The sequence below is a fragment of the Rhinolophus hipposideros genome, assembly GCF_964194185.1.
Source record: "Rhinolophus hipposideros genome assembly, chromosome: 13".
Taxonomy (NCBI): domain Eukaryota; kingdom Metazoa; phylum Chordata; class Mammalia; order Chiroptera; family Rhinolophidae; genus Rhinolophus; species Rhinolophus hipposideros.
In genome coordinates this window covers 48,620,703-48,640,115 of record NC_138059.1, presented here as the reverse complement: position 1 = coordinate 48,640,115, position 19,413 = coordinate 48,620,703, and the positions used below count along the sequence as shown (strand labels likewise).

Here is a 19,413-nt window from a genome sequence, read left to right as displayed (position 1 = left end):
ATTTATCTATTGAAATAAAAGCAACCATAAATCTATTATTTAGAACTGTCTTAGTTTTTGTTAAGTCCATTAGCTGTTGTTCAGAGAAAACAATGATACAGTAAGAGAATAAAAAATGTATATAATAGTGCTAAAGCAAAATATTTCATATTTTAATAAAACACATATATATTAAAAAGTTAGCTGTTATTTCCAAAACATCATAAAAAATATCTCCAAAACACAAAGTGACCAAACACACACAAACACACACAATCTTTATCTATCCTATCTATTATCCATCTATCTATCTATCTATCTATCTATCTATCTATCTATCTATCATTTATCATGTATCATCTTCTCCTTGGAAAGGAAAACATTTCATAGGAGTGTATCCTGTCACTCTCATTTACTTTTTGTTGGCCACAATAAATTGGAACCCTATAATGAATTTTCTCAATGAACAGGTTTTCTAAAATTAGGTAAATTTTGACAAGATCCAACTATTGATGGGTGTAAACTCAAATGTGAAATTTAAATGTTCTTAACTTTATTACTTACAAAAATATGTTAATTTAAAATATTTCAGATATTTCAGAGCCAGCCAAATAGTCTTTTCCCTTACAGATGTGACATAATTTTAAAGCTGCCAAGCTGAAAGGAGGGAAAGCAACCAAACAATGAAATCTAAATGCTTAAGTTAAATTTAGTAAACCCGATTCATGTATGTCTTAAAAACCATAAAACTTGACAAATTCCACAGCTCATTTCTAACAGTATAAATGTTTTGACATATTTAATGTAAACATCACAGATCTTTAAAAATACAGGCTAGTAGGGACAGAAAGCAGCATTTCCAGAAAGTTGGATTCTTCTGTATTCTTATACACAGCAGTTGAGTACTTGTTACCTAGCTTATCTTTAATCTTCACTTTTTCTACTTTTCTACTTTTTCTATTTTATGGAGTGGGATGGTGAGCAATAGAACCAATCTACTCAGCTCTTTAAATATGCAAATGATAAGTAACTAGGGGTAGACAGTATTCAGTGTATATTGCTAAGCTTCTATGAAAAATAATATTAATCATAGAAGTTTGTGTCATTTCCCCAAAAAACAGAAAAATAAAAATAACAATACTTTTATTAATAAAATAATGTGTAAAGTGTAACCACAAAAATATAGTTGTTATTAATAATAAGGAAATTACGTGATTGAAAAGTGGTAGTTCAAATTATCTATGTGAAAAAGACATTCTAAACAAATTTGAAGGAGAATTCAACATTTTCTGTAATATTCCTTAATAGATGAAGGCTTCATAAAGGTTGATATCTGATTCTCTCCAGTATTAAAACTTATTTATGTATTTATTTATTTATTGACATTCAATATTATTTTATATTAATTTCAGTTGTATAGCATACTTGTCAGACATTTATATAATTTAAGAAGTGATCCTCCTGACTACGCTAGTACCATCTGGCACTATATGTAGTTACTACCATATTATTGACTATATTCCTTAAGTTTTACTTTACATTCCCATGCCTTTGTAACCACTAATTTGTAGTTCTTACTCCATTTATCTTTTTCACCCAGCTTCCCTACACTCCTATACCCCAAAAAATTTAGTACCCATCTGACACCATACTCAGTTATTACAGTATTGTTGACTATATTACTTATGCTATACTTTAAATCTCCTTGACTACTTTGTAACAACCAGTTTGTACTTCTTAATCCTTTTCCCTTTTTCCCCACCTCCAACACCCCTCCCATCTGGAAACCATTAAAATTTTGTCTGTATCAATGAGTTTGTTTTTGTTGTTTAGATTGCACATGTAAGTGAAATCACATTGCATCTGTCTTCCTTTGTCTGACATACTCCACTCAGCACAAAATCCTCCCGTCCATCCATGCAGCCCTGATGTAAAAAACCTATTCCTTTCCATGACTGAGCAATATTCCATTGTATATATGTACCACCTCATCTTTATCCATTACCCATGGATGGAAAACCAGGCTCCATTATCCATGGATGGAAAACCACATGGTTCTCGGCAATATTAAACAATGACACAATGAACATATGGATGGACACATACTTGAAGTCGCATTTTGGTTTACTTCAAATAATTACCCAATGTGGGATTACTGGGCCTATCTTTGTGTTTTGTTATACCCCTTGTTTAATGTCTGTTTCGTCTAGTATAAGGATTTTTGCTCTGTTTGTTTCCATTTTCATGAAATATCTTCTTCCCATCCTTTACTTTCAGTGTGTCTTTCGATCTGCAGTGAGTCTCTTTTAGGCAGCATATCTAAGGGTCTTGTTTTCTTATACATCCAGCCACCCTATCTTTTGACTGTAGCATTTAACACATTTACCTTTAAAGTAGTTGTTTACAGATACGCAGTTATCACCATTTTTTTCCATCTAAAAGACATGATTTTATTTAGAGGGAATGTTTTACTTTAAAATATTATTATAATTGAATTTTAGATCAAAATGGCTGCCTGAGGTGAGCCTCTGTAAAGCTCCCCTGGAATTTACAACTAATCGGACAACAATAACTCCACAAAGGACTCCCCGCACAGCAGACAGGCAAGACGAAGAGGCCCACTACTGAATTCACCTCCAGGTGGGCGAATCATGCAAGCGGGAGAGGAGGGAAGGGAGAAGTGCGGGGACGGAGCCACGGGGGCGCAGGACGCATACCTAGCTCAGTGCTCTGAGCTCGCTACTTCCTGGAACTACCGCAGCTGTGGGAGAGGGAAGAACTCGGACTGCTAGGGCTGCGCTTACAGGCCACAGGGCTGAGGGGGCAGCAATAACACAGCTGACCTCAACGCTCACGGCAGAGACCTTGGAGAAAAGACTGAGGGTAGAAAGCTAAAAACGGTGGTTTAAGCCCTCACTGCCGAGCAAAGAACAGAACACTTAGGCACTGAGACTAGCCGCCCCCTCCCTACCTTCCCAGAGCTCGCCCCACTCCCAACTGCCTGGTGCTAGAAGCGATAAAGTAGCAGTGTCAGATCAAAAGGACAGGATTTTTGCTGTTCTGAGAACTGTGGACAGCAGACACAGACTCACAGCCCAACTAGTTCCGGCAAAGGGGAGGAAGCTGTGGAACCAGGACCAGCTGTGGTGGTGGTTGCCCCCATTACCCTGGGCCAACTCTCACAACTCACCCAGGCCCTGGCACCACCTATCTGTGTGGATCCCTGCAGGAGGAAACAGAACTGATGAAACATACGGGCTCTGAATCAGGTGCAGAAGGAGCTTTGGAACTTCAAAAGCTATCTGCACTCCCACAGGGATGTGGCGCCCTATGACCCATGTGAACTGTTAACAAAGGAGAGGCCCGTCTACCAGGGAATCCCCCCATTGTGTGAGAAACTAGAATAGTGCAGTGAAAATATAGCACTACTGTGAGAGAGAGAGAAAAAAAAAAAGGTTGCAGTCGGAGAGAAAATAAAACATACTACCAACAAGCACTGAAAAACAAAAGAAAGACCTCTTCCTAACAACCTGTTGCAGAAGCCACTCCTGTAGATGTCTATGAAGATAATAATGAATCAGTAATTGCCATGAATAACCAAGGCAACAAGACAGCTCAGAAAGAAAGTGAAAGTCTCCAGAAAAGGAACTTAAAGATATGGAAATATATGACTTAAATGATAGAGAATTCAAGATTGCAGTTCTGAAAAATTCAACGACATGCAAGAAAACACAGAAAGGCAATTTAATGAACACAGAGATGCAATCAAAGGACAACATGAGCATTTTATGAAAGAGATTGAAATTTTAAAAACGAACCAAATGGAATTTCTGGAGATTAGAACTCAATAGAAGAAATTAACAATGAAATAACCAGCTTAGGTAGTAGAGTTGACCAGATTGAGGAAAGAATCAGTGACATCGAAGATAGAAACCTGGAAATTACACAAATGGAAGAAGAAAAAGACTTGAGACTTAAGAGAAATGAAAGAACTCTACAAGAACTTTCTGACTCTATCAGAAAAAGCAATATTAGACTAATGGGCATACCAGAAGGAGAAGAAAGAGAGAAGAGAACCGAGAACATATTAAAAGAAATTGTTATTGAGAACTTCCCAAATTTGTGGACAGTACTGGATCCTAAATCCAAGAAGCAAATAGAACACCTCATTACCTCAATCTGAACAGGCCTTCTCCAAGGCACATTGTATTGAGAGAATGTGCCAAAGAAATTAACACCAAAGAAAGAATCCTCAAGGCAGCCAGGGAAAAAAGACGGTAACTTACAAAGGAAAGCCCATTAGATTATCATCAGACGTTTCAGCAGAAACTCTACAAGCCAGGAGGGACTGGAACCAAATATTCAAACTATTGAAACAGAGAAATCATGAGCCAAGAATACTATATCCAGTAAAGATATCCTTTAGATATGCAGAGGGAATAAAGACCTTTCCAGACATTCAGAAGCTGAGGGAATTTTGTAATACACAACCTGAACTACAAGAAATACTAAAGGAGGCTATTCGACCACCATCAACAGGGACAATTTGTGGCAACTGAAACATAAACTGGGAGAGTAAAGGGCTGAACCGGAATATGGGAATGGAGAAAGTAAGTGTGCTGAAGAAAATGGAATACTCTAAATATCAAACTTTGTTTTACATAATCTTAAGGGTAACCACTAAAAAAAAAAAAAATCGAGAAATAAAATATATACTGTAATAAAAGAAGAAACAGAGGGAAACATCATAGAATATCAACACACAGAAATAAAAGAAAACAACAAAAAGGCAAAGAAACAATGGAGACACAGCCTTACCAGAAAACTAAATGTAGAATGACAGGAAATCCTCACGTATCAATAATCACCCTAAATGTAAATGGACTGAACTCACCAATAAAAAGGCACAGAGTAGCAGATTGGATCAAAAAACTAAATCCAACCATATGCAGTCTCCAAGAGACACATCTCAGCTACAAGGACAAGCATGTACTCAAAGTGAATGGGTGGAAATTGACACTCCAAGCAAATGGTACCCAGAGAAAATCAAGTGTAGCCATAATGATATCAGATGAAACAGCCTTCAGGGTGAAAAATATAACAAGAGACAAAGATGAACATTTCATAATGGTAAAGGGGACTATTCAACAAGAACACATAATAATCATCAATATTTATGCCCCCAATCAGGGAGCACCAAAATATACCAAGTAACTACTAACAGAACTAAAGGGAGAAATTGAGCAAAACACAATTATACTTGGGGACTTCAATACATCATTGACAGCTATGGATAGATCATGCAAACAGAAGATAAATAACGAAATAGCAGCAATAAATGACACATTAGATGAAATGGACATCATTGACATATATAGAACACTTCATCCTGAAACATCAGACTATATATTCTTTTCCAGTGTACATGGAACATTCTCAAGGATAGACCACATGTTGGGATATACAATGAGCCTCAGGAAATTTAAGAAGATTGAAATCATACCAAGCATATTCTCTGATCACAAGGCTTTGAAATTGGATATCAACTGCAAAAGAAAAGCAGAAAAAAACACAAATACATGGAGATTAAACAACATACTTTTAAAGAATGACTGGGTCAAAGAAGAAATTAGAGGAGAGATCAAAAGATGTATAGAAACAAATGACAATGAAAATACATCCTACCAAAATTTTTGGGATGCAGCGAAAGCAGTTTTAAGAGGGAAATTTGTATCATTACAGGTCTATCTCAAGAAGCAAGAAAAATTCTAAATAAATAACCTCATGTTACACTTTACAGGACTAGAGAAAGAAGAACAAGTGAAACCCAAGGTAGCAGAAGAAAGGAGACAACAATAATCAAAGCAGAACTAAATGAAATAGAGAACAAAAAGACAATAGAAAAAATTAATGTGACAAAGAGCTGTTTTTTTGAAAAAAATAATGTAATCGAGAAACCCTTGGCTAGACTCACTAAGATAAAAAGAGAGAAGACACTAATTAACAAAATCAGAAATGAAATAGGGGAAGTTATCATGGACACCACAGAAATACAAAGGATCATGCAAGAATACTATGAAGGACTATATGCCACCAAATTCAGTATCCCAGAAGAAATGGACAAGTTCTTAGAAACATATAGCCTTCCAAGGCTGAACCATGAAGAACTGATAAATCTAAACAGACGGATCACCAGTAAAGAAATTGAATCAGTCATCCAAAGCCTTCCCAAAAACTAAAGTCCGGGACTAGATGCCTTCACTAGTGAATTCTACCATACCTTCAAACAGGATCTAATACAAATCCCGCTCAAACTCTTCCAAAAAATGGAAGAAGAGTCAGTACTCCCTAACGCATTTTATGAGGCCAACATTACCCTGATACCAAAACTTGGTAAAAACAACACACACACACACACACACACACAAAACTACAGACCTATATCTCTGATGAATACTGATGCAAAAATCCTAAAGAAAATTCTAGCAAATCGAATACAACAATGCATTAAAAAGATTATTCATCATGACCAAGTAGGGTTCATCTCAGCGGAACAAGGATCGTTCAACATCCGCAAATCCATCAATGTTATACATCACATAAACAAAATAAAGGACAAAAATAATTATTATATCAATTGATGCAGAAAAAGCATTTGACAAGGTACAACATCTATTTATGATTAAACACTTAATAAAATAGGTATAAAAGGACAATACCTTAACATAATAAAGGCCATTTATGACTAGCCTTCAGCTAATCTAATAATTAATGGTGAAAAACTGAAGCTCTTTGCTCTACGTTCAGGAACACGACAAGTTTGTCCCCTATCACCTCTGCTTTTCAACATAGTGTTGGAAGTCCTTGCCAGAGCCATCAGGCAAGAGAAAGAAATAAAAGGCATCCAAATTGGTAAGGAAGAAGTTAAAATATCACTCTTTGCAGATGACTTGATGCTATATATAGAAAACCCTAAGGACTCCACCGAGAAGCTGTTAGAAACAATCAACGGATACAGTAAAGTTGCTGGCTACAAAATCAACGTACAAAAGTCCATTGCATTCCTATATACCAACAATGAAATCTCAGAAAAAGAAATAGAAAAAACAATTCCCTTTGCAATTGCAGCAAAAAGAATAAAATACCTAGGAATAAACTTAGCCAAGGATGTGAAGGATTTATATGCTGAAAACTATAAGACATTTTTGAAAGAAATTGAAGAAGACACAAAGAAATGGAAAGACCTTCCATGCTCATGGATTGGAAGAATCAACATAGTTGAAATGGCCATATTACCCAAAGCAATATACAGATTTAATGCAATCCCCATCAAAATCCCCCTAGCATTTTTTCAAGAAATAGAACAAAAAATCATCAGATTTGTTTGGAACCACAAAAGACCCCAAATAGCCAATGCAATCTTAAGAAAAACGAACAATGCTGCAGGTATCACACTGCCTGACTTTAGCTTGTACTCAGAGCTACAATAATCAAAACAGTATGGTATTGGCAAAAAAACAGACACATAGACCAATGGAATAGAATTGAGAATCCAGAAATAAAACCACATTAATGTGGACAGATAATTTTTGACAAGGATGCTAAAAACATACAATGGAGGAAAGACAGCCTCTTCAATAAATGGTGCTTGGAGAATTGGATAGCCACGTGCAAAAGAATGAAACTAGACTGTTATCTGTCACCATGTACCAAAATTAATTCAAAATTGATCAAAGACTTATGCAAAAGACCTGACACAATAAACTGCGTAGAAGAAAACATAGGTACTAAACTTATGGACCTTGGGTTCAAAGAGCATTTTATGAATTTGACTCCAAAGGCAATGGAAGTAAAAGCTAAAATAAACAAATGGGACTATATGAACATTAAAAGTTTCTGCAGAGCAAAATAAAGCATCGACAAAATAAAGAGGCAACCGACTGAATGGGAGAAGATTTTTGCAAACAGTTTCTCCAATAAGGGTCTAATATCGAAAATATACAAGGAACTCATGAAACTCAACAACAAAAAAACAAACAACCCAATTGAAAAATGGAGAGAGGAGTTGAAGAGACATTTCTCCAAAGAGAAAGAGGACATACAAATGGCAAATAGACATATGAAAAAATGCTCAACATCACTAATCATCAGAGAAATGCAAATGAAAACCACAATGAGATATCACCTCACCCCAGTCAAAATGGCTTTCATCAACAAGACAAATAGTAACAAGTGTTGGAGAAAAAGGAACCCTCATGCACTGTTGGTGGGAATGCAGACTGGTGCAGCCTCTATGGAAGGCAGTGTGGAGGTTCCTCAGAAATTACAAATAGAATTACCATATGTCCCAGCAATCCCTCTCCTGGGTATCTACCCAAAAAATTTGAAATGATTTATACATAAAGACATGTGTGCTCCAATGTTCATTGCAGCTTTATTTACAGTGGCCAAGACATGGAAACAACCAAAATGTTCTTCGATAGATGAATGGATAAAGAAGTTGTGGTATATATACACAATGGAATACTATTCGGCATTAAGGAAAGATGATATAGGAACATTTGTGACAACATGGATGGGTCTTGAGAGTATAATGCTAAGTGAAACAAGTCAGACAAAAAAAGCAGAGAACCCTATGATTTCACTGATATGTGGTATATAAACCAAAAACAACAAAAGAACAAGACAAACAAATGAGAAACAAGAACTCATAGAAACAGACAATAGTTTAGTCGTTACCAGAGTGTAAGGGGGTTGGGGGGTGGGAGATAGGATAAGGGGAATCAAATATATGGTGATGGAAGGAGAACTGTCTCTGAGTGGTGAACACACAGTGTTATTTATAGATGATGTAATACAGAATTGTACATCTGAAATTATGTAATTTCATTAACAATTGTCACCCCAGTAAATTAAAAAATAATAATAAAAAATATTATAATTGAGTTCAGTTTTAATTATATCATGTATTAAAGCTGTGTCTAAAATTTTTTTTAGTTATTTTATTATACATATTTTTATCTTCCTCGTTTTCATCTTAAAGAAGTCCCTCAAAGATTCCGTGCAATATTGTTTTGATGGTGACAAACTTCTTTAGCTTTTACTAATCTGGAAAGATCTTTATCTGTCTTTTAATTCTAAATGATAGTTTTGCTGGGTAGAGTAATCATCATTGTAGGTCCTTGCTTTTCATCTCTTTGAATATTTCCTGACAAGTCCTTCTGGAGTGGAAAGTTTCTGTTGAACAATCAGCTGACAGTCTTATGGGGGCTACCTTATATTATAATTAACCAACTGCTTTTCTCTTATTGTTTTTACGATTCTGTTTTTGTCTTTAATTTGGTGTGGGCCTTTTTGGGTTCATCTTGTTTGGGAATCTCTGTGCTTCCTAGGCTTATATAGCTCTTTCCTTTGTCAGGTTAGGGAAGTTTTCTGTCATTGTGTCTTCAAATAGATTTTCATTTCCTTGCTCTCTCTCTTCTCTTTCAGGTACTCCATGATGTGAATATTGGTACATTTGATTTTGTCCCAGAGGCCCCTTAAACTATCCTCAGGTTTTTAAAAATTCTTGCTTCTTTTTCCTGTTCTGTTTGGGTGTTTTCTTCTACCTTATGTTTTAAATTGCTGATTCAATCCTCTGCTTCATCTAATCTACTTTTGATTCCCTCTAATTGATTCTTCATTTCAGTTATTGTAGTCTTCATTTCTGACTGATTATTTTTTGTTTTCTATCTCCATTTTTATTTTTTCCTACCTCTGTGTTGAAGTTCATGAATTCATTGAGTCCATTTTGTTGAGATCTTTTTTCCTGGAGCTTTATTCTCTTCTTTCATTTGGGACATGTTTCTTCATATCCTTATTTTGGTAGCCTCATTGTGTTTGTTTCTATGTATGAGGTAGAGCTGCTATGCCTCCTGGTCTTAGTAGAGTGTCTTTATACAGTAAGTGTTCTGTGGAGCCCAGTGGTACAGTCTCACTGATCACCTGAGGCAGGTGTCCCAGGTGAGTCCCTTGTGTGGACTGTGTGTGCATTCCTGTTGTAGTTGAGCCTTTTAGCACATCAATGGGAAAAATTGACTCTCAGGCTGATTATGAGGAGGGGCCATGACTACAGTGGAGGAGGTTTTGTGTAGGGGCTGACTCAATAGAGCAGGATTCACTTTAGCAGGGCTCTGATGCCTGCCTTTTCTGGCCTTTTGGTATGTCATCCTTAGAAGTGGCCTGGATATGCTCCAGCTAGGTCCAAAGCTTTCCACCATGTATGACAGCTCTTGTGCCTCCTGGGAGGTACCTCAACCCAGACAAATTCAACAGCAGTTTGTGCCCTGCCTGGGAGCCACCAGGCATGAGCCACAAAGCAATCTGCAGATAACAACTACTCAGGCTGGTCTTGGGGTTGCCTTGAGAGGCTAATCCATGAACTGAAGCTGGTTGTCAATAGTACCGGTCTTAGAGCTGCTCAGCCAAAGGTATGGGAGCCATGGAAGTCAGCTGCTGCTTGTTTGGGTTTTATGAACATTTGAAAGATTCAGTAAAGTCCACAGCATGAGCCAAAATAGTTGGTTTGTACAGACAAGCTACTAGAAGTGGTTTAGGTGGGTCTGCAAATTTGGTGGGTTGAGCCTCAGGAAATCACCAGGGTGGGGGATCAAATAGCGTTAGTCAGGTTGATGGAGACTCAGATATGGTGGCTGTCTTCAAGCTGCACTTTGGGAGGTAGAGGGCTTAACAAAGAAATAATTGCTTCTTCCAGGTGCTCAGTGAGGGAGAAAGCTGCACCTCTAGCCTTCGCTCTAAAGCCAGAAATTTCAGTTTCTCCCTGTGTGTCCCTGGTGCCTTTTGAGCTGTTGCTCCAGCCCTGGAGCTCAGAGTGAGTGAGTCCATCAGTGAGTGAGTCCATGCATGGACCCTTTAAGAGGAGCACCTGGGACTGCTGCTGCCCTTTATCTCACTTAGCCACAATCTCTGCTGGTTTTCACAGCCAGAATTTGTGGGAATTCTCTCCCCAGCAGTTGAACCCTAGGCCGGGGATCCTGGTATGGAGCTGGGACCCTCACTCCTCCAGGGGTAGACCGCCACAGCTGAGATATATGTCCCAATTTTTAATGGTTGCATTAAATATTTCTAAAAATACTATAGAAAAACATAAAATAGACCTGAAGGAATTTTAACTAAATAGAAGTTCGCAAACAATTCCCTTCTTAAAAGGTGAATCCTTGAAGTTGACACAAATTGGTTCAGGTGATAAAACCAATTTTCAAACTTTATCCTTACATGGAGAATATTTTGTAACTACCCACACAAAATATTAGTAACTAGAAAATTATTATAGACGACATGAGGTCAGACAATTAAGTTCATGACCTCATCCTAGAAAAACTACTACCTACCTCATTGCTGAATATCACTATAGTCACCTTTGAAATACTCCCCTTGGAAATCTATGTACTGACACCACTGCCTGGTACATCATTCAAAGCAATTTTAGAACTCTTTTTCTGAAATTGCCATCAGAGTTGTCATTGGATTACCTTTGATGTCCTAAATGTCATCAAAATGTCTTCCTTTCAATATTTCTTTTATCTTCAGGTAAAGAAAGAAATCATTGGGGACAAGATCAGGTGAGTAGGAAGGGTGTTTGCAAACTTGTTACGAACCTACTTGTCAGACCTCATAAAATATATAGAAGTCACCATTTATTTTACTTTAAAAGTTTTCAATTTATTTTTATTTTATGAATATCATAAATTTCTTTTGGAATATGTAAGGAAGGTATACTGTCATATTTTATTAAAATTATCAAAGTAAATCAAAATATTAAGATTTAAAACAGAAATGTTCCACAGTGTTTATTTTCAGAAGTTTAGTCTTCTAACTCAGATTGAAGGCTAATAGATTTCTGCCTCATGAAGTGGTAATAATTTATAAACATATTACTCATAGATCCACTTAGATAGGGAAGGAATGCCCCATCAATAATTAGATATCAACAAAGACAGAGCTACGGTTTTGGTTTATTTAGGAAACAAGATTGGAAATCTTTTGTGTATTAAGGTCTTAGTCAAAAAGGGGACTCAGTCTTTTTATAACACATCTCATTGTCAAGATATACTTGTTTAGTTTCAGTAAGGATCTTGAGTTGCTGTGGAAGCTTCACAAAAATATTGTAAGGCTGTAAATATTATAACAAAAAATGACAGAAAAATTTAGGAATCATTGGATATGTTACAAAATCTTGCACAACTATTTAAAATATTTGATAAATTCCTGCTTTGTTCAGATCTGACAGAAAATACAATGCAAATGGTATCACTTAAAGTAAAATTATAAGAATGATAGTGAAATGTGTGCCATTACATTAGGACAAGCAAAAATGATTAGAAATCTCCAATCTGAAAACAAGTAGTAAAATAATATTAAACTATGATACCTTTGACCTTTCAAAAGCATAAATAGGTCAATAAGACAAATATTTATTTACTTAAGATGGGATTATTCCATTATTTTAATTTGACAAAGTTATTTTTTTCCATTTACCACTTTCCCAATTCCATTCATTTTAAGAATTATTTTCAGTTATTCTGTACTTGGGCAAAATTTTAATCAATGCTGTCTTAGAATGTTCATTAGTAGCCTGGTTGCCTTTAGGCATGATTCGTTACATTTACCCTACATGAGACAGGATTATTTTCTCTTGTATGTTTTACAGTTCTCTTTATTGAGCAAGTTCTGAAATGCAATGATTTTTATTACAGTCAGACAAAGAAAATTTTCATTTTAATTACAAAAATTTATTTCTGGAACAGTTTGATAATTGCCAATGTGATTCCTCATCACTTCCAACCCATAATTTTGTGTGTAGATTTGCAAACAAAAACATTACGATATGTTTACCTACTTAACTATGATACAACCATCAAAGGAAGGAATTTTTGTTTGTTTGATTTAATTTTTTTTAATTAAAATTTATTGGGGTGACAATTGTTAGTAAAGTTACATAGATTTCAGGTATACAATTCTGTATTACATCATCTATAAATCACTTTGTGAGTTCACTACCCAGAGTCAGTTTTCCCTCCATCACCATATATTTGACCCTCTTTACCCTCATCTATGACCACCCCCCCCCCTTACCCTCTGGTAACCACTAAACTGTTGTCTGTGTCTATGAATTTTAAAACAAGAAATTTGACATTGTATATTGCTGTCCTCTCTACTCCTTAAACTCCACTCATGATTCACCAGTTCAGAATCACGTGTTCCATGAAAGTTGTCATGTCTCTTTTATTGCCTTTAATGGGAACAGTACTTTGATCTTTCCTTAACTCTAGTGACCTTGACCTTATTGAAGACTACAGTCCAGCTATTTTGTAAATTGTGCCTCACTTGGATTTGTCTGACTTTTCCTCATGTTTAGACTAGATTAGATTGCATCACACTACTTTAGATTAGATTACTTTGGATTTTCCCATTATGACATTAGATTTCATTGGATGTTTCCTCATGGTTAGATTTATTTTATTATACGGCTTTAGCAGGAATGTCACATACCATATATTTTTTAATAATTATATTCTACTATCATCCTATCAGACATACATGCTTTTGATCTGTCTCATTAATCAAATGTTCACTTTGATCAACTTGTTAAGTCTGTGCTGTCATTCTTGAGCCTGTTATTCTTTTACAAAAAATGTAATTATAAGTACTTTGCAAGGATGTACTTTGAAGCTATATGAGTTTTCCACTCCTCATTAATATTTCAATGTATTTATTTTTATAAAGATAAATTCAAGGTTTCCTATTTTATTCACTGGATTGTAATCCATTACTATCACTTTTTTTAAAAAAAATGTTGAATATCAATTTGTTCTATAACTGCCTGTGGATGCCCTTGAAGCTGTATCTTTTGACAGGTCTCCACTATTCTTTGAGCACTTCCTTATTTTGTGGAACAGTAAAATGATTTAACCTTATATTTTACTTGTCATGCTGCAGTCCAGCAAACATTTTTTTTTTTCTACAGAATTTTAGCTCTTTGTAGTGAAGAATGGTATTAAGAAAGTGATAGCTGAGTGCTAGGTGTGCTTGTTTGGGGTCTCTTGTGATCACAGGTACTCTCCGGGGGCAGCCTAAATGTGCACACATATGTAAATATACAAACTTTGTATAAATGTGTGTAAACATATCTATATTTATATAGTCAACTCTCTCTATATATAAATATATTATTATGTATAATATATTTGTATAGAAAACTAATTGTATACCAATATTTCTAATTCTAATCCACATGATAGGGTTTATTCTAGCCCTTTTTCCTTCCATATTTGCAACTTTCATCTAGGAAGATGAGAAATTAGGCTCCCATTTCTCATTCTCCATAACAATAGTTGATCAATTGCTCTCTCTTTTTCCCCATCCACCAGTAGACACCCGAAAGCCCTCCTTACTCAGCCCAGCAAAACATGATATGTTGATATTTTTTTCTGAAAATAATTTTAGAAGAAATCACTACATTGATCACTATGTATATTTTATCAAGAATTTAAACTTAATACATATGTTAGTCTGAAAAACTGTTCTAAAAATTTAAAAAGAAAGATGGTCTTTTTAAAAGATTTGTTGCTGCTCAATATAATGCTGGGTCTGAAAGGAGGCAGGCTTTAAATATCTACAAAACCAAATGTTCCTACACTTTTGCAGGCTGTGCTAGCCAAGTGATATTAAGAGGTGTATTTTTATAAAGAAGAACATACAATTTAACTATTCTAAATGAAGTCTGATATTCCATTCCCTCCTCTTCTGTGTTTCCACATGTATAATCTGTTGAAAGGACAATTACTATACCTTGGTTTTTACATCATACAGATTAGTCCTATCTTTCTCTCACTAGAAAGAATCTGACCATTGAAATTGCTCTCTTAAACCCAGATGTAGAATGAAAACCAGGATATAAGAGGAACTGTATCCAAGCTCAGGATGTTGAGTTTTCTGTGGGAGGGAGGTGATATTGGTAACAAGTTAGATAAGAACAAATCACCAGAGTACACTTTTCTTTCCTAGAGACATTAATATTACATTTGTTTATATTTGAAGAGATGATCAAAGAATACAGTCCCCCAAGAATATAGGGGTAAAAATACTAAAGAAATGTGTTAGACAATTATTTTAAAACATTATGACTTTTTTTTTATAAATACACCAATTTTATGGTATTTGTCAACTTTAAAATTATTCTGTATTGCGCTTTTTTTCTCATTTTAAACATTCAGTCTCAAGACTAATTTTATATTTCTACATTTGCATATCTTTTTAAAATTAATGTGGCTCCAAAATTGAATAGATAAGTTACTCAATATCTGGACACATCCTTGTTGATGAGTACCCAAGGGCCTCTAATGGTATGGTATATCCAATTCTGAGACTAAGTGTAGTATCACTTCATTTTCTAGAATATTGACTTTGACCATTTATATAAAATATCTGTTGACCATCCCTCATTCTACTTTCTGAAATAATAGAATTTTAGTTTATGTTTCTTTTTTCTCTATTCCCCATGTAGTTTCATGCTTCTCTCCAATTGCCCAATCATAAATTTGAGACATTTAACATTGGAGATTTCTCTTAGACACATCAGTACACAGGTGTGTACACTGTTGAGTACTTAGAATTCAGGGACAAGGTCTGGGCAGGAAATACGCATTGGGTGTTATCAGGATAGAAATACTGGTGTCCCTAGTATGCCGGAGTGGACAAGATCTATTACACAGAGAATAGCTGGTCGTAGATAAGAGTATAGGGTCATCTATGAGGATAGGGCTACAGGGGATATTTGCAAGGCCAAGAGACTTTGTAAGTCAGAAATAGGATCATCACCTAAAAGTGAGATGAGAAGTATATGTTAATTTTGAGAAAATGGGAGAAGCTTTAAAAACTTTCTTGAAGCCTACAGTACAAAATATGGTGTGTCTTTTTCCAGCTACAGTCTGCTACACTTCTGTATTAGAATTGAAACTCAGGTAATCAAAAAAGTCAGATAAACAAAAGCAGTGTCTTAGGGTGGATCTCTGTAGATATGAGTATAATGACGAACCATAGGTCTTTATGTACTCTTTTGCTTAAGTCCATCTCTTCTACCCTCTCTTCTACGCCTCTCTTCTCCAGCCCACCACCATACCTTTGTTTGGAACACATCATCTCTGACCAGGATCTTTGAAGCAGCACCTGGAACACCTCTTCCCCACACCTCCAATCCCATCTCACATCGGAGCTAGAAGTCTTTTTTAAAAAGGTGAACTGTCACGTCTCATGCTTGAAATCCTTCAGTGGCTCCCCTTTATTCTTCAAATAAGATACATGTTCCTTATTATTGTCTTTTAACAGCTTCTCCCCCGCCACATACACACAAACACTAACACAAACTTTATACCTAAGTAAAGTACAGCCATGCTGAATGTTTTTTAGTCGTTTAAAATGTACATTCCTTTGTACACCTAGAAAAGTTTACACATTACTTCCTATGCCCTGAGTGCTCTTTTTCTTATTCATAAAACTCCAAGCCCTACTAAAACAAAGCTTCACCTGTTGAGTCCTTCAATAATCATTTAGATTTCAAGTTTATTTAAAGCATTCTATAACTTTCCTAATTTTTTCAGTCAGCTAGGCTTTTTGTCAGCTCATCCTTCCTATACAGTTGTATTGAACCTCTAATACATACTAGAGTCCTTGATATATATAGGATACTTAACAAATATTTTTAATATGTTTTTATTTTTCAATTACAGTTTGTGTCCCTTTATATTTACTTAACATCTGTGTGATCCTTATAAAAGGTAAGCTCAATGAAAGCAGAGATTTTTTTCCTGCCTTTTCCCCAGCCATATCACAGTATTATCTGGTATATAACAAGTACTCAACAATTATCTATTAAATAAGTCAAAGAACGTTTGTTGTAATATGTCTGATAAATGGAAAAGTATATAAATGGTAAAATGAAGGATAGGATTTAGCTAAATAAATATGACCAAATGATGTGATAAATGAAATCTACCAAAAAATATCATAGTATTTTTGAAAGAATATTAGTTGACATGAAAAATTCAAGACACTTATTTTTATATAAAAAATTAAATTACAAACAACATAATCCTAACTTTGCAAAACATACTTTTTTTAAGAAAAGAGAAATAAAATAATGAGTATTTATATGGAACCAGATATAATTCATATTGTCTCCTTTAAAATTGTTCTTATTTCAAGTATAATAAACCATAAGGTTTTTAAATGTTCAGACAGCTCTATTTCATTTTATTTTTTAAAGAAGAGGTTATAATGACTACTTAGCTACTTGGACAACAGGAAATAATCTAAGTCTAAATAAAAATATAAAAATGCATGCTGACCAAGAAAATTATACTGATGTATAAAAAATGTCATATTAATGTATAAATAAGGAATGGACAAATAAAACTAATTTGTTAAGGTAGTTAGTTTCTGGGTTTCTTTCTTTGTCTTTTTTTTATTTTCCTTCCTTCCTTCCTTCCTTCCTTCCTTCCTTCCTTCCTTCCTTCCTTCCTTCCTTCCTTCCTTCCTTCCTTCCTTCTATCATTACTCCCTCCTTCCTTCCTTCCTAGTATCCTTCCTACTTCCCTTCCTTCCTTCCTTTCTTCCTCCCTTCCTTTCTTCCTTTTTACCTGTCTTTTTTTCTTTTTCTTTAATTCCGCTGGGGCTTTTGCTTAAAAAATTCAACTAGGAAGCTATCTCATTAGCCATTTTTTTGTAGTTATTTCAAAAAACTAGAATTGAGTATGATCTCCTTTACTTCAGATGTTGGTACATCTTTTTGTAGGTGCCAGAGCCATCTTTACTAACAATAAACTCAAGTATATCAGAGTTGTTCTTCCATAGTTAGTCTCACAATAGAACTAAAACCATGCACAGCGATGAACAAGCAATAAAGTATATTTTTACTTAGCTCTTATGCTGTTTTAAATATCAGCTTTAATCTAGGATTATTCTATAGGGGATAAAAATTATGAACACTTTTGAGGTAATGATATATGTCATATATATAGCCAAAAAATATATATACACATTTTAAGAAAATAAAAAAACTGTATCAAAATACATACAGATAACAAAAGATGAAGCCATGTGTACACATTTTTTTTGACACCCCAGGGTATGTATTTCTTTTCTCTGTATTTATCTTGTATTTTCTTTTATATTCATGCATCATTTATTGTCATGAGCTACTTACAAGCCCAGAACCACTCTTTGTTGAGAAAAATACACTAAACTTTTACTACGTATTGATCATACCTTGAGAATCTTGCACATAATCTCGTAAACTGAAAATGTTTTTTCTGCTCGGGTCCAGTCCCATGTTGTCACCTTGAAAAGATGATAAATTAATATGCAATTTGTTTTAGAAAGATAGCTCTAATCCCTTTATATTATTTATATAATATGGTGTATAAGTGAATCCCTCACATATGTGCTATATAATTTCTCAATTGTGAAGTTACTCTCATAAAGATCCACGTATAATGTTTTGGTTTCCTTTTTTCTAAGCTTGATCACCTCTTTCTCTTTCTCCTTCAGCAAATTTTTATGTAACATGCAACAATCTTCATTTGCCTGATTTTTTTATACATTTTAAATAATGTGTGTATTCTCTAAAATAAATACTAAGTATTTATATTTCATACATATTTTTCAGTTTACCTTTATATATATGTATACACACACACACACACACACATATATAAATACTAGATAGCAACACAGGCTTTAACTTTTTTTTAAAAAAGCCATTTTATATTAGGAAGTCATATCAAGTTGTGAGCACTTTATAACACTGTGAAGGCATCAAACACTACAATAAAGTTGTTTCATTTACTTCAGTTTGAAATATATATCCTCTGTCCGGTGATAGAATGTATTCATAGTAGTAATATAGTAAAACGTATAAATACAAATGTTTTTTTCCTACTTCCTTGGTGTTCTGAACTTTATGACATAGACATTCAAAAATAGCAGCAAGCCAGACTTGATAATTCCAAGACCCTATGCATTATTACATGTGCAAGTGAGTGATATAGCTTTTGATATTTATATTCAACAAATATTTATTGAGAATCTACTGTTGTGTAAAGTACATGTTTCAAAGGCAGGACTTTACATACAACAGATACCCATACATATTTAATGTAAAGCCTAAAAACTAGAATATAGGATATCAAAAATAGTATTGATTTGATTTAGATAGACATGCCACATAAGCTTATTTTGACTATTATAAATGTCTAAACAGAAAGGACTTCTAGATTTTTCTGGGGTTATAAAGAAATGTTTAATGCCAGAACATATATCTTTAGCTAAATATATTCAGAAACATTTGGACTGTGTTCTATATTTTTCCTGTATTTT

General features: G+C 34.7%; 1 protein-coding gene across 7 annotated transcripts in view; it reads right to left on the bottom strand.

Annotated features, from left to right (window-relative positions):
• Positions 1-19,413, bottom strand: part of SNTG1 (syntrophin gamma 1) — an 894,682-nt gene that overhangs the window by 120,855 nt on the left and 754,414 nt on the right. For all 7 annotated transcript variants that reach the window (XM_081070081.1, XM_081070082.1, XM_081070080.1 and 4 more), the window contains one exon: positions 18,304-18,375. In XM_081070081.1, the coding sequence (XP_080926207.1) occupies positions 18,304-18,375 (72 nt within the window). The remainder of the gene's footprint in view (positions 1-18,303; positions 18,376-19,413) is intronic.